Source organism: Ursus americanus, chromosome 15, assembly GCF_024610735.1.
Source record: "Ursus americanus isolate L20-20 chromosome 15, mUrsAme1.1.p, whole genome shotgun sequence".
Classification (NCBI taxonomy): domain Eukaryota; kingdom Metazoa; phylum Chordata; class Mammalia; order Carnivora; family Ursidae; genus Ursus; species Ursus americanus.
The window spans coordinates 33,807,647-33,830,962 of NC_142141.1; the positions used below are offsets into that span (position 1 = coordinate 33,807,647).

The 23,316-nt window shown below is 40.4% G+C and overlaps 1 protein-coding gene and 2 non-coding genes across 3 annotated transcripts; all 3 read left to right on the forward strand.

The window, feature by feature from the left end:
- Positions 1-1,317: 1,317 nt before the first annotated feature.
- RPL37 (ribosomal protein L37) lies at positions 1,318-3,931 on the forward strand. Its single transcript, XM_045787340.2, has 4 exons — positions 1,318-1,475; positions 2,122-2,257; positions 2,479-2,563; positions 3,812-3,931. The coding sequence occupies exons 1-4, from the start codon at positions 1,473-1,475 to the stop codon at positions 3,879-3,881; spliced, it is 294 nt and encodes a 97-aa protein (XP_045643296.1). The 5' UTR covers positions 1,318-1,472; the 3' UTR covers positions 3,882-3,931.
- Positions 3,652-3,732, forward strand: LOC123785586 (small nucleolar RNA SNORD72). Its single transcript, XR_006777681.1, has one exon. It is a non-coding gene; the product is annotated as a small nucleolar RNA SNORD72 (small nucleolar RNA).
- A 384-nt stretch (positions 3,932-4,315) lies between the features above and the next one.
- LOC123785583 (small nucleolar RNA SNORA28) lies at positions 4,316-4,434 on the forward strand. The gene has a single exon (XR_006777678.2). It is a non-coding gene; the product is annotated as a small nucleolar RNA SNORA28 (small nucleolar RNA).
- The last annotated feature ends 18,882 nt before the right edge of the window (positions 4,435-23,316 follow it).

The following is a 23,316-nucleotide window of genomic DNA, read 5'->3' on the forward strand; positions in this document are numbered from 1 at the left end:
AAATAAATAAATAAATAAATAAATAGATAGATAGATAGATAAATTCAGTTTTTCGGTAATAGGAAATTACCGTCATGTGTATTTTAATTACGGTTAAGAACACTTAACTAGAGACCTACCCTCTTAACAGATTTTAAGTGTACATATACGGTATTGTTATCTATAGGCACAATGAGGTACAACAGATCTCTAGAATTTATTCCTCTTGAGTAAATAAAAAATTTTTAAAAAAGTATATCTTAATTGTTTTGTTTTAAGCCACTGAGTTTGTGGTAAGTAGTGAGAACAGCAGTAAGAAACTAATTCAGCACCTAATCCAGAAAGCCCCCTGAATTGCAGTTTGTCCAAGCGTTCACAGGTTGGCGGCCTCTTTATCCCCTCGCTGCCCACCGCCCAACCCCTTTACCGCTTCTATGACGACGGGGACTGCCCTGTAAACCCCTGATTCCTAGAGTTCATTTTGTTCTGCCACCTGCTAGTCCGTCAGTTTTGCTAATATTTCACATGTGACACGTAAGGAATTCTCGGTTTACATAGAATATAAGCATATTATTTGGCTCTTTGGTATCTTTTTCCCTATTAACTCTTTAAATATTTGGATTTTTTGTTGTTTTGCGAGGGTGGGGGCTTTGCTAGGTAAGAGGTTACGATCGGATTAGCGTCTATCAAGGAGATCTGGAAACCACCAATTACCAATCTACTTAGAGAGGGCTTCAGTACAGACTTCCAGGCCCTACCTAAAGGGGCCGAATCAGATTCCCTCACATTGGGGCGCAGGAAACTGTATCTGAAGATTCCACGTGTTATCACTTGGCACAATTAAATTTAAAATCAAAACATGTGCCTCTAACCTACTACAGTTAGAAAAAACATAATTCGCCTTTCTTTTTAAGATTCGGAGCCCAGCTTCTCAGAGGCGGGTCCGTGCCTCCGTACCCCCGGCGACCTCTCGGGGAGCCAGCGTCAGCCAAAAGCTTCTAGTCGGGGTGAAGAGCGATCGGAGGAGCCGGTTTCTCCCTGATCGGGATCCCAGTCCCATACCGAACCCTCCACCACACTCCGGGAGTGCGGACTCGGCACGGGTACCCCCACGTTCCCCACCAGCTCCGGGACCGAAATCCGCGAAGCGGCCACATATCTGAGAGCGCGAGGAGGCGGAAAAGCAGGAGCAGCCGCACAAAGAATCGAGTTCCGGCGTCAAGGCTGCTCTCGGCTAAGGCGGGTCCGACGAAAACACGCCCATTCCGACGACAGGAAGCTGTGAGCCCTCCCGCCCGCCGATCGCCGAAATCCCTATTGGCCCAGCCTGGCTCTGGATCCTCCTCTAGACCCCACCCACACTGCGGCTCTGGGCGTTTGAGAACGGTGCACAGCGCCCCGCCGGAAGTACTTTTCTGGGCGGAAGCTTCTGAGAACCATAGAGCGGAAGCACCTCCTCTTCCGGTCTCTTTGGGATCTGCCGCGGAAACAAGATGGTGAGTTGTCTCCAATGGTTCTCGGAATCGCCTTCCATCCTCTTTTTCTGCGTCGCGCTCCCTGCCATCCTGTGGGGGCCGGCAAGGTTCCTGATAGAGGGAGCGGGTGGGCAGGAAAGGGGCATGCGGTGGCCCTCAAGAGCCAGAAGAATGGCTCCTAACTGTACCTGGGGATGCTGAGTCTACAGCCGTGGAGCAGGAGCCACTCTAGGCTCTGTTTTCTTTGGAGAAGCCTTTCCCTCGGATGAGAACTGAAGGAAGAAGCGTGATCTGGGAGTGTTTGGCTCCGTAAGCAAAAAAATTCATTGTTGGCAGGAGCTCTAAGGTTTGGGGTTCCGGGTCGGTAGGAAAACCACCACGTTATTTCGTCTTGCACTTGTCTTTTTTCTCTCTCCTTTAAAAAATGTAGCCGATTTCAGAAGATAGCAACCCCTGCAGCAGGCTTTAGATAACGTGAAATGCTGATAGTGGTCTCTGATTTAACATTTAAGAAGTTAGGATCTGCCGCCACAGTTTCAGCCCCAGATTGTCTTTAAACGTTTCTTTTTAAATTGTTTTTAAATCTTAATCAGTAATTCCTTTCCCTGAAAACGTCGGGATATGTACAGAAATGACTAGATCTCAAAATCGTTTCTCCCCTTTGCAGACGAAGGGAACGTCATCCTTTGGAAAGCGTCGCAATAAGACGCACACCTTGTGCCGCCGCTGTGGCTCGAAGGCCTACCACCTGCAGAAGTCCACCTGTGGCAAATGTGGCTATCCTGCCAAGCGCAAGAGAAAGTGTAAGTGGAATCTGTTTCAGGCCGACTGTCAGGTGTTGGAATGGGTGTCAGTAGTCTCTTGTTCGCGTGGTAGGAAAGCGGGCATGGCTTGGGACATTAGTTGGTACTTAACGTTAAAGTGCATGCATATGCAGATGAAGTGGATTTGAAGAAATAAGGAAGGCACTCTATAGCAGATGTGGGGAAAACCTGTTCAAACCTAATCTGAATTTGTGCTTTAGATAACTGGAGTGCCAAGGCGAAAAGACGAAACACCACTGGGACTGGGCGAATGAGGCATCTAAAAATTGTATACCGCAGATTCAGGTACAGTATTTTGTGTTTCCATCATAAGTGGTTCTGTGAGCTTGGAGAAGAACCTCCTTTATCTGCTGTAAAATAAGGATACTACCCTGGTTAGTGGGGATGAAGTGTTGGAAGGTATTTCTTTCTGCTGCCACTGTAACCTTCAGATCAGTTAATCTGGATTTTTTTAATCTCTCAATGAGCAATAGTATAAACTGTAAATGTCTAGAATGTGGTTTGAGCTAGACATCCCAAAATGTAATGATATTAGGGATAGGCCACACCTGACTCTCACCAAAATTTGTCAGGACAATAGTGGTGAAAGAGGTCTCGGGTCAGGCCTTCACTTTGTGGCTTTGAGCAAATCTGCTATAGAAAACTCATAATTATTGCCCTTGTATAGAGAGATATCTTACTGTCTTGTTAAAGTCAGGCTCTAGAGTTAGAAATGTAGAATTTCAGCCCCACCTTAGAGAAACTACATTTTATGGTGTCTTTTAAGGCGTCAGTCACTTAGGTCTCAAGATAACTCTTTGCTGGGGAGACTTTCCTGTGTTGTGTGATACTTAGCAGAATCCGTGGCCTTTGCCCCCTCAATTTTCTAATTTTAAAAGATGACACAGCATTTTGGGGCTTTGTAAACACAACACCCTTTGATGTGTTTGTGTGCTTAGGAGACCTTCTTTGCACTTAAAAGTATTATGCAGTAGGTGGGCTTGTATTCAGTGGACTGCTACATAATGTAGTTTAAGAGTGTGAACCATACTATGGTGCTTCAATTCACAAAGCTTTAAAAGGGGGATAACAGTACACTGTCTCCTTAGGGGTGTGTATGTATATTAAATGAGTTAAAATGTAAAGCATAGTTAAGCAGTTTAGAAAATGTCAGCGATTGAACATGCGCCCTATTTTGCCTTGACTAAAGGAAACTACTTAGGATCTCTGCCTGATAGTGTAGGGACCCATTTTCACAAATGGCTCTCTCAACAAGCGGGAGAGAAGTACTGGTTTGGTCAGTACAACCAAATTATTGACCTTTTTTACAATTGCAGTTAAGTGTATGTTTAAAACCGGTATCTTGAAGCAGAAGGAAATCAATAAAATATTGCAGCTTATCGATGATGTTGTAAAAATAAATGTCTGAACATATGAATTTGATAACTGATTTCAGCATTTAACTGAGATAAGCTCATTTAAATCTGTATTAATAAAAATTGAAATGCATATATTGTTGCTGAAGTAACGGTTTTCATTTTTAATATGATGCAGGCATGGATTCCGTGAAGGAACAACACCTAAGCCCAAGAGGGCAGCTGTTGCAGCATCCAGTTCATCTTAAGGATTTCAACGATTAGTCACACAATAAACATTCTGTCTGGTTTTAAAAAATATCTGGTGTGCTAAGGTATTTTTAGTAGCCTTGTAGTATCAGTGAATTGCCACAGGATTGGGGATGGGACAACTTAATATTAGATTTACTTGTTAAGTGACTGTTCTGGGGCACTAGCTTTTGAACTGGGTTGTGCTACTGCTTAAGAGGTTAAGAAATAAGCAGAATTCCAGGATTCCTTCAAGCAGACAACACTGGAAGACGATAGAAAGAATGCAGTATAAGCACAGCAGAGCTCATGATACATAATGCTAAGATTAGGGATGCCTGGGTGGCTCAGTTGGAGGAGCATGCAACTCTTGATTTCAGTGTCATGAGTTTGAGCTCCATGTGGTGTAGAGATTACTTATTTAACAGTTTTTAAAAAATGTTAAGAGTATTGCAAGCAACACTGTGGCAGGTGATGGAAGTTGTCTGAAACAATTTGAGCTTGCTATAGCAATAAAGTCTAACCTATTCCAGTGTTCTCCATGAGACCAACTGTTACATAGACTTAAACAGTGTAAAAAAGAAAAAGGAAAAATGTTAGAGTAAATGAAAAAGCAGAACTGCTTTTAGTAACATTCATCTGTTATAGTCTAGTGACTTTGGGGAGTGGTAATCAATCCTATGTGATAGGGTTTGGAGTACCAGTGAGAACATGGAGGATAGTAATTGAATGAGTTAATGTTAACTTATTCTAGTCTCCAAAATGCTTACTTGGTATTCAGCATATAGGCTTGTGTGTGATTTAAGGTGGCCAGCCAAGTGAGTATCTGAAGTTACTTGTTAGATGTGGGTCAAAGAACACTTGAGTGGGCTGGGTTAAGAGAGAGTTGGGCCACATGCAAATGCAGTGGATTGAGTATAAATTAAAAGCCAAATATATGAACTTAACATTTGTAGATGAAAGGCAATGATAAATAGGTCCCCAGTAGAGTTTTTTTAACCCTCAATTGAGTGATCGTTGATTTTTCTGTGTCAAAGGGCTCTGAAATTTTTTGCCATGCTTTCCCAATTTTGGTGGTTTATTGCCAGTTTTTTGCAAGGAGGAGACAACAAGGCCAACATAGTTGGACAGCTGAGTGAGAGAACGGAGAAGATGAAGTGGAGCACAATTGTTAGCACAGTCACCATAAGATAAAGTGGCCAAGTACTGTCTAATTTGCAGCTCCCATTGATGACATCCTGACCTGTAAAGGATTTTCATGATTTTCAGTGCCTTGCCAACCATACCTTTTTACACCCGACAATGCTTTCCCAAGATCCTAGCTAAGTCCTGCCTTCCTGCTTTTCTCTCTTTTTTAAGATTCATTTATTTGAGAGAGCAAGCACAGGTGTACGTGAGCAGGGGTTGGGGCATAGGGAAAGAATGTAAAGCAGACACCCTGCTGAATGATCTCAAGACCATGAGATCGTGACCTGAGCCAAAATCAAGAGTGGGATGTTGAACAGATTGAGCCACCCAGCGCCGCCCTACTTTTTTCTTAAGCTTCTAAAGCATCCTTAAGATTATGGCTTGCGTTCACTTCTACAGGAGCCCCAGCTCATCTAAACACATTGGGCTTCCCAGCGTGATACTAGAGTGACAGCTCTGATTTTCAGGCATATATTGTTAGAGCATGGTTGCTGGAGTCTTGTTGCCATTTGTTATTGTGATTTTACTAACTTATGTGCCTCTGCCCACTGGTAAACTGAAGGGTTAATTGTAACTTTCATGGGCTTTGTGAGCAAATAAGTAAAGGAAGTGAAGGTGCTTTTAGCATAGTCACAAGAATCAAGTTTATGAAATTAAAACAGCAATTTTAATATACAGGTGGCCGTTGAAAAACACAGGTTTGAATTGTGAGTCTTTTTCAATAAATGCTGTATAGTACTATAAACTTCACTGATTTTAACATTTTACCTAGCTTTATTGTAAGAATACAGTGTATAATATATATACACAATGCGTTGACTGTTTTCACCAGCAAGATAAACATAGAAGGTGGTGGTGTGGATGTCATGAGTCTTAAAGCTGGAAGATCAGGCAGCAGGTTCTGAAGTTACGTGAAAATCATGAAAACATGGACTGAGGTGGCAGTGGGGCTGGCTGTAATGGGGAGGTCTCTAATGAGAATACCTGAAATTTGAATCAAAGGGAGTTTCTAAACCCTCCCCCCTTTCCTTCCGTAACGTGGCTTCTGAGGATTCCATGAGGTCACATGCAAAAATATTACCAGGAGGGTAGGAGTCTTGGATGATAGGTTTCTGACCAGGGCAAGGAGGTGGTTTGTGCATTTCCCTGAGATGGATGGAGTAGAGTAGAATGGAGGCAAGAGGGGAAAGTAGTAAAGCTGGTTTTGTTGCAATTCTTGTGGGACATCAGGAGGAGGTATTTAGGAAGAATTGAGTAAACCTGGTGGCAGTTGGAACAGAAGGCGGGGCTGGAGCTCTACGATGGAAGTAGTGAACATAGAGTTGGGAAAGGGATTTTAAGGGTTGGAAAGGTGAAGATAATTTACACAGAGATAAGAGATGAAGAGAAAAGATATAATTTCTTGACTGAGGAACTTCAGTAGCCATCCTTGACAGCTGAAACTTGGAAAATATACAAATTCAAGAAAAAAGACAATGTAGAGAGGCTCAAAGATTTGAGGAGATGTCCATAGACTAGAAAAGAGTTCATTCATTTGTTCAACATACAGTGTGCATGGTAATGTACCTACTATGTGCCAGGCCATGTTAGAGGTGCAGTGGGAACAAATACACGCTCTTGAAATTGACAGTTGACTCCAGTGTTGCAGAATTAATTAGCCCATGAACTAGGACAGGGTTGAGTCCTACAAAGGGGATTTGAGGGGGCATTCAATCACCTGGCTGAGGTCAAGAGAAATGAAGGGGTTTTGTTTTTGTTAATTGAGAATGAAGTTTTGAAAAATAAAGACTTCAGGGGCACTTGGGTGGCTCAGTTGGTTGAGCAGGTTGAGTGTCTGCCTTTGCTCAGGTCATGATCCTAGGGTCCTGGGATCACCTCTGAGTCTTGAGTCGTTCCCTGAGACAGGCTCCATACTAGCAGGCACACACACTCACTCTCAAGTAAATAAAATCTTTAAAAAAAAAAGACTTCCAGATTTGGCAAAAATTAGGTTAGTGTTTACATTCCATAAACTTTATTTCAGTAGAGTATAGAGAATAAAGCCAGTTTTCTAGAGATTCAGCAAAGATCAGGCAATGAAGAATGGAGAGTTTAAAAAAGATGGTTTTCTCTCATTTCTGTTGATGATCTAGTGCCCTTTCTCCTGAACCAAATACCTGTTCAGTGACCTCTGTGTGCCAGAAGCAGTTCCAGGCCTAGGAGATAGGTGGAAAGTAACAAAGGACACTGCTCTGACAGATTTCAATCGTGTGTACATAGGCTTGTGCGTGTGTATGTGTGTGTTGCAGGGTGACTGGGAACAAGCAATTTCAGGTAGTGATAAATGCTGTAAAAACAAAGATGTGCTAAATGATAAGGAGCCACCCCTGCAAAGACAACAGTCATTGGGCAGATTTTCAGCCTTTTTTGAGTTCTGGGTTGGTTGCAAATTTCGCTTAGGCTGTAATTACCTGAAATTTTGTAATACTGTATATTGATATAAGAAAAGCAAAGTTAACAGGGTGCCTGGCTGGCTTAGTTGGTAGAGCATGTGACTCTTGATCTTTGGGTTGTAGGTTCAAGCCCCATGTTGGGTATAGAGATTACTTAATAAATAAATTTTCTTTTAAAAAAGTGTTAAAAACAGGGTGCCTGGGTGGCTCAGTTGGGCATCTGCCTTCAGCTTGGGTCATGATCTCAGGGTCCTGGGATTGAGCCCCACATCGGGAGCCGCCTTCTCCTCCCACTCCCCATTTGTGCTCTCTCTTAAAAAAAAAAAAAAGTTAAAAAAAAAAATGTGGACGCCTAGCTGGCTCAGTTGGTTAAGTGTCCAACTCTTAATTTCGGCTCAGGTCATGATCTCAGGGTAGTGAAAGTGAGCCCCGCCTGGGGCGCCACACCGGGCATGGAGCCTGTTTAAGATTCTTTCCTTTTGCTGTATCTGCCCCACATGGAATCTGAAATAAAAAATGTCCTTGTACAGTAAGGTAGAGGGGAGGGATGTTTTGTCAAGGAAAATTCCAATGAAAAAATGGTTCCTGTGTGTGCAAGTGGTTTGTAGAACAGGCATGGTATGTGGATTGAGATAAAAACATAACTTTTATTTTTGTGTCCTTTCTTTATACAGTGGGAGTATGCTCCAGTGCCCCAGGATGAAGACTTGGTCTCACCCATGTATTTTTAGAACACTCACAGATTAAAACAAAACAAAAAAAAAACTTCGAGTCATTTTTAGTTATAAAACAGTTTTATTTCAATAAGTAAAATGCCCGATCCTATGTAATAAGTCAAAATTCAAAGATGATGTAACCTTACCTCACTTCTTCCAGCTTGGGCTTCCTTTGGGCCAGAAGCTAGCAGTGGAGGAGGAGGTATGGATTCACCTTTCCCTCCTGTACATCTCGGGCTTGTCAGCTGCAATTTTACTCCTCCCCTGGACCTAGCAGAGGATTAAGCTGACTTTTACTCTTGGGCTCTTCTCTCTGGAGATTCCCTACTGAGATCCCTCTCCTGTAGTCCCCATCTCAGTTCAAAATTGTCTTTTGTGACTTCTTCCTCGCCCCTAGTACCTAGCCTCTTTCTCCCAGGGTTTTCTGCACCTCCGAGGGCCCTACTGGCAGGATCCAAAACTATCCCGTGCTCTCTTTCCTTGAATGGCTCACATTTGGTCCACAGGAAACACTATCACATTCCTGGCCTGACCAAATTCTGAAGTGCAGCAGGCCTCTCCTGGCACGCCACCAAAACAGTAGCAGGAAACACATTTCAAAGCTCTGAGTGGTTCCTTTGAAGTTTCCTTCACCAGAAGGTAGCAACCCTCTTTTCCAAGAAGGTTGGATTAAATACTTAAAACTCTTCAAAGGAGTTTTTTTGCCAATCTCTCCCTTGTACCCCTCTTATATCATTGATCTAAGGATTCTAAGAGCTAACCAGGTATTTGGGTATATTTTCTTGGAGGGGTTATGGAATGTATGTCTCATTTGGGTAGTTCCCTGAGGCAAGAAAAGTCCTATTCTGATAGAGTATTATATTTATATAGCTCTGCAGATAAACATCTAGCAAATGTAAAAAGTATTTGTGTTGCCCTTAAAAATGCTTAAAGTGATCTGAACTCCTGAGGGTTATAAGGAGAAAATAAGTCCTAAGAAAATAAGTTCTTTAAAAAAAAAAGACGAATGGTAAAATGGTATCAGAGAAAGGTCCAGCTTCCCCAAGTTAGAGTAGAGATGGTCGAGGTGGCAAATGGTATTATTTCAGGAACAAACTATCTTGGGCAAATGGGAGGAAGGGAGGGGTGGCATATGATTCAGCCACCTCAGAATGGAGAAGGCACAGTCGGGGCAGAAACTGTTTACAGTCTCTGTCACAGAGGAGCAGCCCTCAGAGAAGCAGCAGCTCCCCAGGAGAGGAGACAGGAAGCAGGACGCCTCAGAGAGAAGTACTGTCCAATTAGGGATGGCTCTGGGGAGAGAAACCTCTGGGAACATAGCCCTGTGAGGTAGCACTTCATGGCACGGTGCTTTTACAGTTGCAGGAGCCCTGAGGTGGCATAATGTAACTATTTTGGAGAGAAGAAAACTAAGGCATAGATTATTTATTAAAGGTGTATATTTTCTTTGGTAATAAAAACAACTGTTGAGTGTTACTGGAATGTGTTCCTTTAAAAAGACATTGTACAATGTAAGGTTACTTCTGTAGAAAATGTGTCTTCATTAAGTGGAATCCTTACTCATCTGTGGCCTGGATGTGGAGGCACAGGGCTAATCATATGTCATAAAGTACAGAGATCTAACATACTACTCACATAGTTTTAGCATTAGGTCAGAGCAAATCTGCTCTTTCCTAATCTCCCTCAGAAAAGTCCTATGAGAATATTACAGAGTAAAATCCTCAATAGTTAAATTTTTTAACAGTTTAAAATCTTTGAGTAAATTTCATGAGTGTAAGGAGGTAACTTTGAAAGTCTGAATAGATTAACTCAAGGTAGATTTAAAGGCAGTATCACACACATTCTGCCTTCTGATTTTTTTCAATGTCATGAGTTTACACTAAAATCTGTAGATGCAAGCACAGACAGTCCTTTAGTATTTACAAAATTAGAACACTTACTGTACTAAAACTAGTTTATTACAGAAATAACATGCAGAGTATAAAATGTAAACATCCAGTAAAAATAGCTGGTGTATCAGGCTTCCGCGAGATAAGCCACACAGCAATTTGAACAGGAATCATTTGATGTAATGAGGGATTGAATAGTAAAAATGAAAACGAACTCTATAGGAAGAGTGAAGTAAGGAGGAGCCACTACCCCCAGAAGCTGAGATAGAGCACTAAAGGAAAAGGCCTCCCTTCCCCTGAAGTTGAGATCCAGATGTCTGAGAAGGTAGAGCATAGCTCACTGGATGCTAAAGTGTCTTGCTGCTGGGACTTAGCTGGAAAGCCCAGGGGGGTGCTGATGGGAAAGCTGTTCACGGGGAGGTGCACTGCCCAACAGCCTTCTGTGGAACTGCCTGGAGGGCTGCTGAGGGAAGCTTCTGGTCACTGGCACCTGTGGCCAGTGCAGGAGCCTGACTGCAGAAATCCTAGGCCTTTCTCTGAAGTTAACCAAGAATCATTTTCTTTCTAAGTACCCTCTACAACCAACATGGGGCTCAAACTCACAACTGCAAGATCAAGAGTCACATGCTCTACCAACTGAGCCAGCCAGGTGCCCCCAGCTTAGAGCTCTTTGTCAGATTCAACCTGAGTAGAATTTGTGCTGAATTGGCCAATATAAGTGTCTGTAAAATGCGCTAGACAATCATTGTCTACTAGGAATATGTGAGCCACAAATGCAAACCACACGTGGGGTTTTAAATTTTCTAGCTGCCACCTTTATTTATTTTTAAAGATTTTATTTATTTGAATGAAAGAGGGAGAGAGCACAAGCAGGGGGAGCGGCAGAGGGAGAAGCAGGCTCCCCGCTGAGCAGGAAGCCCTATGCAGGGCTCAGCCCCGGGAGTCTGGGATCATGACCTGAGCCGAAGGCAGCTGCTTAACCAACTGAGCCACCTAGGTACCCCTTAGCTGCCACATTTAAAAATACACAAAATGGGGCGCCTGGCTGGCTCAGCCCATAGAGCATGTGACTTGATCTCAAGCTCATGAATTCAAGTCTCATGCTGGGCGTGAGATTACTTTAAAAATGTAAAAAAAAAAAAAAACTAATTTTAATATTCTTTAAACAATATATCCAACATCATTTACCATGTAATCAGTATAAAACTGGAGATATTTTTCATTCTTTCTCATACCAAGTCTTCAAAATACAGTGTGTATTTTACACTTTCAGCACATCTCAGTTCAGATGTCACATTTCAAATGCTCAATAGCTTCATGTGGCTAGGGGTTACTCTACTGAGTAGCATGAACCTCGACATCAAGTTTACTGTTTTGGGACTGAGTGATTATTTGGTAAAGTTGTCTTCATCAAAAAGAGTGCTGCATCCACCATGTAAAATATGTAGGTAAAATCAAAACACACAAAAGTTACTAACTTTTAGATTAAGCCCAGCTTTTTACCTGTAAAATGGCAAAAAGTTGTACTTACCTCATAATGTTTGCTGCAAAGTGTCGTTATGAGAACAAAATGAGATGTAAGGTGCCAGCACCATACCTGGCACATGGTAAGAGTTTGATAAATGTTAGTGTTCATTATTACCATGTAGGTATCATTCCTGGATAAGGGGTATCACTCTGATAATAGCAGAAAGACAAAACTCTATAAAGACAACGTGTATCTTAGTGAATCTACCACAGTCAATGATCGATGCTGCATGCTATCACTGTAGGCTCTGAAATTTGATTTGATCAGAACAATGAGGTGGCTTATCTCTCAGGTAAACTTCTATTAACCAAGTAACCAAGATGACTATATATCCAATAAACTTGTTTTTAACAACATTCTGTCTACAGAGGTAAACTGAACACTGTGCTAGGCACAGATCTAGGCATTGGGGGTACATCAGTGAACCAAGAGGGGAAGAGGGGAAAGTGGTATGAGTAAGCCAAGTCATGTTTAAACAAAATGACGTCAACTCTTATTATCCAGGTAGGGGTAGTTTAACCATTTGGGAATTATTTCTGATTGAGGATCTACAGCTACTTGATGAGGATTCAGTTCAAAGGCAGAGGGAGCAGGGAAGACATGATCCTGAGATACCTACCACATGGGTTCAGATTCAATCTCAAGGTCATACATTCTCCATACTCAATTTCTCCACCATACCACATACTTCACCTCCACCATACCACATACTTCACCATACCACATACTTCACCTGCCTCCCTTAATCTGCAAACTGATTAACCCACTCCCAGATAATTAAAAATTGTTTGAAAATTGGCTTGCCAACTAACCAAAAATATAACTGTCGAACAGGCAGAATGCTCTGGAAGGCTTGACAAACACTTTAACTCTGAAAGAGCATTCCTTTTCTTTTTTTTTAAAGATTTTATTTATTTGAGAGAGAGTACAGAGGGAGAGGGAAAACAGACTTGCCACTGAGCAGAGAGCCTGATGCAAGGCTTGTTCCCAGGACCCTGGGATCATGACCCAAGCCAAAGGCAGACACTTAACTAACTGACCCACCCAGGCACCCCTGAAAGAGCATTCTTATCTTTGTGTTCTTGAGAAAGCACCTTGCCACAGCTCATGAACTAACCAAAGAAGAAAGCAGGAAACCCTTGCTTTAACACAGCTAGTAGGTTGAAAGACTGTTTAAGATCAGATGCAGTGCCTTGGAACACAGCCAAGATAGTCTAGTTAATTACATTCTAAGGCCACTAAAGTGGATCTGGACCTTAAAGTAGATACAATTACTAGGGAAAAGTGTGGGGGAATACAATCTAACATTCCCAACTCGAAGCATATATACTACCCAAGTACCATCTCAAGGGCACAAAATTCTATGCCCATGGGCATTTGTTGTTGCATTATTTATATATTAAAAAAACCTAAATCCCCTAAGTAAAAATTGAGTTAAATAAATTATAGTACATTCTTACAATGGAATAATAATTCAATAATAATAATAATAATTCAATTCAATTGTTAAAGATAGTGTAGTACTGGTGTAAGAACAGGCATAAATAAGTGGAACATAACATTGAGTCCACAAATAGGCCCACATATATATGGTAAGTTGATTTTTAACAGAGGTGCCAAGGTAATTCAACAGAGAAAGAATAGTCTTTTCAGCAAATGGTCATGGAAAAACTGGACATCAATATGCAAAAAAAAATTTAAATAAAAAGAATCTCAAGCCTTACCTTGTACTATGAAATCAAGATGTGTCAAAGGTCTAAATGTAAAACCTAAAACTGTATGAAAAAACAGAAAAATTCAATGAAAAAAAACAGGAAAAAATCTTTGTGAACTTGGGTTAGGCAAAGATTCCTTAGATATGATATAAAAAGCACAACCCATAAAAGAAAAAAATGGTAAATTGGACTTCATCAAAACTAAGATTTCTGTTCTCCAAAAGGAATAATTAAAATAAAAAGACAAGACACAGCTTGAAGAAAATATATGGAAAACATACATGATTAATGACTTGCATTTAGAAGAAGTTAATAATTTAAAAATAAGTTTACCATTTTTTTAGATGGGCAAAAGATTCGAACAGATAGTTCACTAAAGAATAAATGTGCATGACAAATAAACACAGGAAAAGATGCTCAACATCATTAGTCATCAGGGAAATGCACATTAAAACCACAATGACATGACTCTACATATCTACTAGAGTGGCTAAAATAAAAAGCAAATGAAAACTGACAATACAAACGCTAATGAGGAACAACTGGATTGCTTGCTCACTGCTGGTGGAAATGCAAAATGGTATAGCTACTCAGGAAAACAAGTTTGCTGTTTCTTATAAAGTTAAACATATACTTACTATACAGCCCCAGCAATCTGACTCTTAAGTATTTATTCAAAAGAAATGAGAATGCAAAGACTTGTATGTCAATGTGTATAGCAGGCTATTCCTGCTGTAGGAATTGAAACAACCCAAACACTGTGACTGGAGAATAGATATATAAATTTTGGTATATCCACACAATGGGATACTGTTAATAATAAAAAAGCAATAAGCTACTGACACATGCCACAAGATGGATAAATCTCGAAAGGGTTGGGCTAAGTGAAAGAAGCTGGTTGCAAAAGTCTATATATTGTATGATTTGAATGACTGGATATCATTCTGGAAAGGCAAAATTATGTGGACATAAATCAAAAGGGCATGAGGGAATTTTATGGGGCAGCAGAGGTATTCTATATTTTAAGTGTGGTGGTGGTTACACAACATTATGTATTTTTTCAAAACTAATTGAATTCTATACCTAAAAAAAGGTGACCTTTAAGGGTGCCTGGGTGGCTCAGTAAGTTAAGCGTCTGCCTTCAGCTCAGGTCATGATCCCAGGGTCCTGGGATCGAGTCCTGTGTCAGGATCTCTGCTCATCGGGGAGTCTGCTTCTCCCTCTGCCTCTCACCCCAACCCCTCACTCATGTTCACCCCTCTCTCTCTCAAATAAACAAATAAAATCTTCTTTTAAAAAGGTGACTTTTATTAAATGTAAATCACACTTTAATATACTTGTTTAAAAATAGAAAGAAGGAAAATTAGAAGACAATGGACCAATGCCTTCAAAATTCTCAAGGAAATTCTTAACTTAAAACCCTATATCCAACCAAACTACAAAGTGTGAGGGTGAAATAAAGACATTTTCAAACACATAAGCTCTCAGAAAAATTCACTTCCCTGAACCTTTCTCATAAAGCTACTGATGGGATAGGTTTCACCAAAACCAGAGAAAACAAAAGCAAAAATGGACAAAAAAGGGGAAACCATGGTATACACAAAATAATAAATCCAACACAGAGAAAGGTAAGGGGACTCTTGAGGAAGATGGCGAAGGGGGAGTCTCTGGTGATAATTCTGACACAGGTGTAGAAGGCAAATAAGGTAAGAAAGATCTAGGAGAGTCGTGTGCAAGAAGATCAACTGATAATGCATATCATGTTTTAATGTCTTAAGAGATTTTAGACAATTGGTGTAATTGGGTTGAATCAGTGAAAAGCACATAGAAAACTAAGCAAGTACAAAATCAATGAAAAGCACATAGAAAACTAAGCAAGTAAAAAATATGCAAAGTATGAATACCTCTTGCATGCCATATACCTCATGCATTTTAATGTCAAGAAAAGATTTTAGACAATTGTTAGAAAATTTGCGATGAATTTATGGAAATATGTAGAAATCTAAACAAGTAAAAAAATGACAAAGTATTAGTTCCAGACAAAACAAAGTCTTCTACCAAAGGTTAATTAAAATATATGTAATTGAATAAGATGCCCAGAAGATTTTCTGAGTTAGAATTTCATAGACTCAAGTAATTTAGAACCATTTCAGTAAAATAAAATATACTAGACTTAGAACAAATCTTAACACAAAGAAAATAAAATTCTCACATAAAACCAAAACCATCTTAATTTCTGAAATTAAAAGTTCTATACATTTGATAATGTACTTGAATTTAATTGTGTTTTACTCTATGTAAGTGAAATAACAAAGAATGGGAGAATTAAATTAGTAATTTCAGGTACTGATTACATATGTACAGAATAATATTCTTTACTGAAACAGAAAACAAAATCAGGTCTTTGGTTTTTTTTTTTTCTAAGATTTTATTTATTTATTTGACAGAGAGAGGGAGAGAGAGCACAAGTAACGGGAACAGCAGGCACAGAGTGAGGGAGAAGCAGGCTCCCCGCTGAGCAGAGAGCTCAATAGTGGGGGGGGGGGGGGGCTCCATCCCAGGACCCTGGGATCATGACCAGAGCAGAAGGCAGATGCTTAACCGACTGAGCCACCCAGGTCTTTAACTCTTTTCTTGCCTACATAATTTATTAGTTATTGAGGAAACCACCAAAGATAAATAACAGAGTGGCTGGCTGGCTGTCTAGCTAGCTAATCTCCTCTTGGTACATTCAACATACCTTTTAGCAAAGCTCTACCATTGTCAGATTTTTTTTAAAGTATAGAATATTTTAAAGTATCTGAAGACAATATTTTAGAATGGAAACCAATCTTAAATTTTTAAATATTGTATATTTCCCTTATTTCAAAAGCATTTAAGGGTGACAGAAAAGACAGAAATGAACCTTAAATGGTTATTGCTAAGAGAAAGAAGCCAGTCTGAAAAGACTCCATGCTATATGATTCCAATTAAGTGACATTCTGAAAAGGGCAAAATGATAGAGACAGGAAAAAGAAGACAGAGTTGAATATATGAAGCACAGGGGATCTTTAGGGTGGTGAAAATATTCTGATACCACAATAGTAGATACATGGCATTGAATGGTTGTCAAAATCCACAGAACTGTACAGCAGAAAGTGAACCTTAATGATGCAAATTTTAAAGTCATTTGCAAGGTTGTGGTGTAAGACCTAATATTAAGGTTCAATATTATATGTTGCCTTGACATCTGGTACTATTGAGGGGGGCTCAAATGGCCCAGCTATAAGTTCCCCTCCCCATTCTGCTCCCATAGATAAGTTTCAGTAGCCAAACAACCCTCCTTACCAAAAGGCCAGGCATAGTTAGCGCCCTCCCTGGGCAGTGGGTTAAGTTCCCTGTCAGCTTGTAGAATTATTCAAATAAATAATCACATTTTTCACAGGAACCAGGAGGCATCCCACCCTATTGATACTACAAAGCCTGCCTTCCGAAGCCACTGGTTGTTCATTCTGTTGATGAGTGCCATCCTGAGTGCTATGTTGTGCTCCCCACCCCTAGGCTGTGAGTATATGTGACCAATACACTATTGATACATCTGTCCTGTGTTGGGTGTTGTGTGTTTGGCCATCTGCATAACCTTAGGAAGGGAATTCATCCCTCACCAACACGGTGCACAGGAGATTAACACAAAGATTGGGGCATCCCAGGATGGAATACAGATTGTGACAACAAAATCTACTGGTATTATACCTGTATAAGATGGCCTCACTGAGGAGTGTGGAGGGCAAAGAAATGGTGGAGTCCAGCTTAGCACTCAGAAATGAGGGGGAATCTGTAAGACTAAAGACAAAAGGAACTGCACACAAGCACTGGACTCAAGTTGATACAGTTGTTATCCAGAGGGGTAGGGTGAACAATTCTGATACTTCCATAAATATATAAATAAATATATATGGCACTCTGATTGAGCAATTAAGTAAATGGTTGTTAGATAATGGAAGCTAGGTTTCTCACTGTTGGAGTGGGAGTTTACAGGTAAGCAAAGGGAAGAGACGAGGATAACTTGTGTAGAAATGGATTAGAGTTATGTGGATTAACTCTAATAGATTAGAGTTGTATGAAATCATGTTTAGCTTATTATAGATAGGGGCAGTTGTACATACAGAAATATTCAGAGATATGGGTATATTTATTGGTTAGTATATACACATATATTTCCTTGCTCTGTCAGCTGAGAGGGTCTAGAAGCAATGACATTCCAAATGCCAAATCTTGGGTTCTAATACCACTCTCCAGTAAAAGTAACCAGGACACCTTGGAGAAATGGCTGATTCTAGCCCTGGGGCAGGAAATATACAAGATGATCCTAGGCCATCTTGTAGTGCCAGAAAGTAAGAAAGTGCTAAACAAAAATCAATAAAAACGACGCTGATGGAGGTATGTCAAAAGGATACAGGAGCTAACTGAAAAAGCACCCACTGATCAGAGCTGGGACAATTTGAGAAATAAAATGAAGGAAGTATTGGATTATAACCCAGTTATAAAATAAATATTCATGAGTCCACGCTGCTATAAATAAATGATTGAATAAACAAATAAATGGGAGAGAAGAGGCAAATCTCCTGTGAAGAATGCCAAATAATTTATGTAGATACACACCCGAAAGGAGGGAGAGCACAACTCTCCAATCCTCTCCAATCCTTAAGTGTGAGCTCTGGTTAGCGATTCCCTTCAAAAGAATACAGAAAGGAGTGCAGCGTGGAGAGAAAAAAAGAGAGTAACTCCACAGTAGAGAACCCTGACAAATCCAACCTTTGGCAGGTAATTAAGGTGAACATCAACAGTGATTAACGGTGTGGATAGTATGAACCCTGATATGATGTGATTAGAATCTGTGTTCTTCCTCCCAAATCCGTAACATAGTCTAGCCATGAGAAAAGACAAATTCCAAAAGAGAGGCATTCTACAAAATATCTGACCAATACACCTCAATACTGTCAAGGTCATCAAAACCAGGAATACCTGAGAAATGGTCACAGCCAAGAAGATCCTACAGGGGCAAGATAACTAAATGTCCTGGAACAGAAAAAGGACATTAGGTAAAAATTACAGATATTGGAATGAAGCGTGGAGTTTAGTAAATGATAATGTATTAATATTGGCTCCCTGATTGTTACAAACGTACCAAAGAATGTAAGGTGTTGGGATGCCTGGGTGGCTCAGTCCTTTAAGTATTTGCCTTCCGCTGGGTCATGAATTGGACTCCCTCTCCCTCTGTGATCTCTCTCACTCTTGCTCTCTCTCAAATAAGTAAATAAAATCTTAAAAAAAAAAAGGATGTAAGGTGTTGATAATAGTAGAAACTGGCTGTGGAGTATATGAGATCTCTGTACTATCTTTGCATTTTTTCTGTAAAGCTAAAGCTGTTCTAAAAAATAAAGTCTAGGGGCCCCTGGGTGGCTCAGTTGTTAAGCGTCTGCCTTCGGCTAAGGGCCTGATCCCAGGGTCCTGGGATTGAGCCTCTCATTGGGCTCCCTGCTCCTCTGGAAGCCTGTTCCTTCCTCTCCCGCTCCCCCTGCTTGTGTTCCCTCTCTTGCTGGCCATCTCTCTCTCTGTCAAATAAATAAATAAAATCTTTAAAAATAATAATAAAAAATAAAGTCTACTAAAAAAGCATCTGGGGCAGCACCTGGGTGGCTCAGTCAGTTAAGCGTCCAACTCATCATTTCAGCCAAGCTCATGATCTCAGGTCCTGGGCTTGAGCCCGACGTCAGGCTGCGCACTGAGCATAAAGCCTGCTTGAGATTCTCGCTCTCTCTCCCTCTGCACCTCCCCCCACTCGCGCTTTCTCTCTCTCTCTCTCAAAAAAAAAAAAAAAAAAAAAAAAGCATCTGGGAACCTTAAAGAGTAATGTTTCCCTTAATAATAACTGAGGAATAGGAATTTAGGGGAAGGAAAATATGATAAACCCAGGGATGAGGTTAGAACACTGAAGAACATACCTTTAGTAACTACATCTTTGTTAGAGGCAGGCCGTAAATTTGGGCGAACTGAAGCGAAGAGGCTTTGCACGTCTGTTTCTTACAGCACCCCTTGCATTCTTACAGGACACCCCTGCCCTGAGGACAGGATGGCAGCGCAAGCCCAGAGGGCAGCGGCATAGGAGTCGGTCTGTAAGGGATACTGCACGTCTCTGGGGCACCCAAATATCACCCAAATTTTTATTTACCTGAACTCTTCCTGGAAAGGAGTGGTGAAAAAGAACCACTTTGCTAAGTCACTTGGGGTGGGATAAGAAGTCCCCCGCTACGGAATGCCTGCTTAGACGGAATGCGTGCTTGGAGGGCCTACTGACTGCTGTCCAAGAAATGAGGGTTTGGTAACAGCAGCGTCTTTGCTCCCTGGGACGCTGCTCTAGCAATCCTCTATTCTGTGCCTTTCCACTTAGATAAATGTCAAACAAGCAAAAAAAATTTAAGATTTTCATTTATTTATTTATTTTTAAGATTTTATTTTTTAAAGTAATCTCTACACTCAACATGGGGCTCAAACTCATGACCCAGAGATCAAGAGATGCACGCTCTTCTGACTGAGTCAGCCAGGCGCCCTAATGTTGAACGAATTTTTAAAGAACATTGTTTTGAAGGGAACCAAACTACTGCTCTGAATGGAGAGACAAATTATTAGCCCATTCAAAGTATCCAAGTGTTTATCAGCTCCTTTAATACCAAGTTGAAGAAAAGCAAGTCTAATAGCAACCAGAAACAGGGCAGTCCAATTACTTTTCTCTCCCTTATGGTCTCGGGGATATTATTTCCTTTAGCTGATAAGAACAGGGCAGCAAAGTTTAAAGTCACATTTTTTTGGTGAATGAATACAGTTTTCTGCTGCTGATCATGGATAGATCCATATGCCTGATACTCAGGGAATCAACTGGGAGGTGGGCAGGGTTGACGTTTTCTCATTAATAGTAAGCCAGCCAACCAGGATCAGTCAACCACCTGTACATAGAGATAGGTCAAGGGAGTCCACACAAACGTGCTAAGATTTTCCCTAGAAAACAGTTCTGGGTGTATATCTACAAGGGTAATTGAAGCTTAAAATCTGTCATCATGAGAGAGTTCCAAACATTTTTACCTAAAATGTTTCTAATTAGGAGTTAGGAATCATCTACTCTAAACAGGGTACGATCATCCATAAACTAATTTAAATCACTGTAACTTCTTGGGAGGTTCTGATATAAATTGACTACTTTTTTTTCCCTGTCTTCTTCATAGGTTTATGTTGTTTCTGGACCCTTCTAATTATCCATATTCTCTAAGTAAGTCTTCTATCCTTGGATCCCTTAATTCTATGAACTGGGGAGATCTCATTCATACTCATTGCCCTACCTCATCTGCCATTTGTTTGGTGATGACACCCAATCTGTGTCTCTAGGCTGAACTTTCTTTGGAGTAATAGACCTGTATTACCAGTATCATCCTGGATATCTTTACTTAAATGTCTCTTAGATGTCCTAGTGTTACAAATAGAATTCTTTATTTCTATAGAACTCTATTCCCCATCCCCCCAATAATCCCTCCAGAGGTAGAGAGGTAACTAAGGTTTCTTTCTCACCGTCTCTGTCCACACCAGTCTCTGCACGTTGCTAATTCCATGTCTATGTCTTAAGCCTTTCCTCTGCATACATAGTGCTTGTCTCATCATTTCTTCACTAGATAATCACCAATTCTCCTGTTTTATCACCACTTTGGTCTTCCTCTTTTCCCATCCACCCTCCATACTGAATTCTGAGTTTAATTTTTTTTCTAACAGTTAAATAATTTTCGACCCTATAACATATGCATAAGGTGCAAAACCAAAAAGTTAAGAAGGTTCACAGGGAAAAGTCTGCCCCTTGCACCTGACTTCTTGATCACTCTTTTCCCTTACCAAAGGCACCCATAGCCATCAATTTCTTTGGTAAAGAAAGTAATTCTAAAATGCATCAACTTCACGTCTTCCGTGGCTCATCACTCTATAACGTCCAAATTGAGAAGTACATATGAGGATTTTCAGGATTTGTTCCTGTTTCTCTTTTGTTTCTTCTAACAAGTCCCTCTACATCCAGATTTCATCCTCTGTAACTACTTTGTTCTTCCCTGAAAAGCCAAAGGCTTCTTTCCGTCTGTGATTTTGCATATGCTCTTCCCTCTACCTGGGATGCCTTGTTCCCCAGCTTTCCCTGTACCCCATGCCATCATCCTTCTTTGGGTACAGTGCAATACCCCTGACTATTCCCCTAAATATATTCAAGTTGAAGCCTTTATGGATCTCCACAGATAAAGGTTATGCCTTCCCTTCATGAAACCCTTTTCAAAGGACCATATGTAGGGGGCTCCTGGAAGGCTCAGTTGGTGGAGCATGTGACTCTTGATCTTGGGGTTATGCGTTTGAGCCCCATGTTGGGTGTAGAGAGTACTTAAAAATAAAATCTTAAAAAAAAAAAGGCCATATATATGTTTTTATTATAGCATCTATCACATGGCTTTGCCATGTTGAAGGCAGTACTCTGTTCCTTTGTTTTTTGAGTCCTCAGAGTCCAAAAACGAATACCTCCTTGTTTAATAAATATTGAATATTAGTTACAATGTAACTACAACTAAGCTAAGGACATATCATGCTGCATTCGTAGAGAAGTGTAGTCCTTAGAATTTTTAGTTCTGGCCACCCTATTTAGAGAAAGAGATTGAAAAAGTATAATATCCGCCTGACAGTGTATAGTTTACTAACACTGTGATGGCCTTAACAAGAAAAGACCAAGAGAATGCATAGCTCCCATAGACTCTCTGAAGCACCAGAGAGGAAACGGCTAATTACTTAGCTTCTTTCTGAGACCGGAAGTTCTCCATCAGGGTGTTGGGTCATTGTGGTGTGTCTTCATCGTGCTGAGATGTACTGCAACTTATTTGTACTAATTTAAGTTGAAGTACTGAAATCTGAAAACAATTTACCTTTCCCTCCCTCCTAAATTAGTGTGAAATCAAGGTTGCTTCTGTAAAGTCACTCCTGCCCACTTACATTCTAATATACTGTGCTTGAGATGTGGGCAGGGTCACAACTGATGGGGCTGGAAACTGGATGCAAACCAATTTGCCTTATCTTCTCTTCTACCCTGGGAGAATGTTGAGCATGTGAATACTATCTATCCTGGGGGGGGGGGGGAGGAGGAATATAGAGAATTGTCATCCCAGACTATGTGCTCCTCAAGGGTAGGGACCATGAATTTTCATTTTGTATTTATCCACAGTGTCTGGCAGTGCTTGAGGAAAGAAAGGAGTGAGGGTTTGCAGATGGAGCAATGGGAGAATGAAAGGAAGAGAGGGTGGAAGAAAATGTGACAAATACTATTTTAAAGGAATGAAGGAAAGAGAAAAAGCAAAGGATTAAAGGAGGCTTATCATTACTTTCTCAGAAACTGTTAATTGAATTCAGTTTTTAAGTCATCATAGAAAAAAAAAAGCAGTAAATGCTGCTTAGAGACTCTGGAAGACCAAATAAGGTCACCTCTAAGTTCCTACTCAGTCCTTTGATCTAAGAGTCTAGGTTTTATTTCCCCAACAATGCTTTTGAGTGAATAGTGGCATTTAATGAATATGTATTAAATAAAACTATAAAATATTAGAACAGAAACAAACTGGTTTCTGTTAAAAAAAACAATATTATTTTCTTAATTGGGTTTTCATAGTTTCATGAAGAGACTGGCAATTGGTTTGCAAAATTCAGCTTCAGTTTGCTCCTTTGTAAGATGCTCTGTGGCTTAACCACACAGGGCTGAGGTCCCTCGTGACTTTTTTCTTTTAGGTTAAAAGAAATAACGGAATTTTGCTAGGTTAAATTCTAGACATGATGCAAATTTAAAGTAATTTAAGATGATACTTCTAGGTAAGGGATGAAAGTTTTTTTGTTTTGTTTTGTTTTTCTAAGAGAATCCAGTAAACTATTTCTGCTTTGTAGAGATCCAAA

What these genes read in the sequence shown, in the direction of transcription:
- RPL37 (XM_045787340.2), top strand. An exon ending in TGCCAAGCGCAAGAGAAAGT is followed by an intron (nt 2,258 to 2,478) that starts GTAAGTGGAATC and finishes TTTGTGCTTTAG; the next exon opens with ATAACTGGAGTGCCAAGGCG. An exon ending in ATTGTATACCGCAGATTCAG is followed by an intron (nt 2,564 to 3,811) that starts GTACAGTATTTT and finishes AATATGATGCAG; the next exon opens with GCATGGATTCCGTGAAGGAA.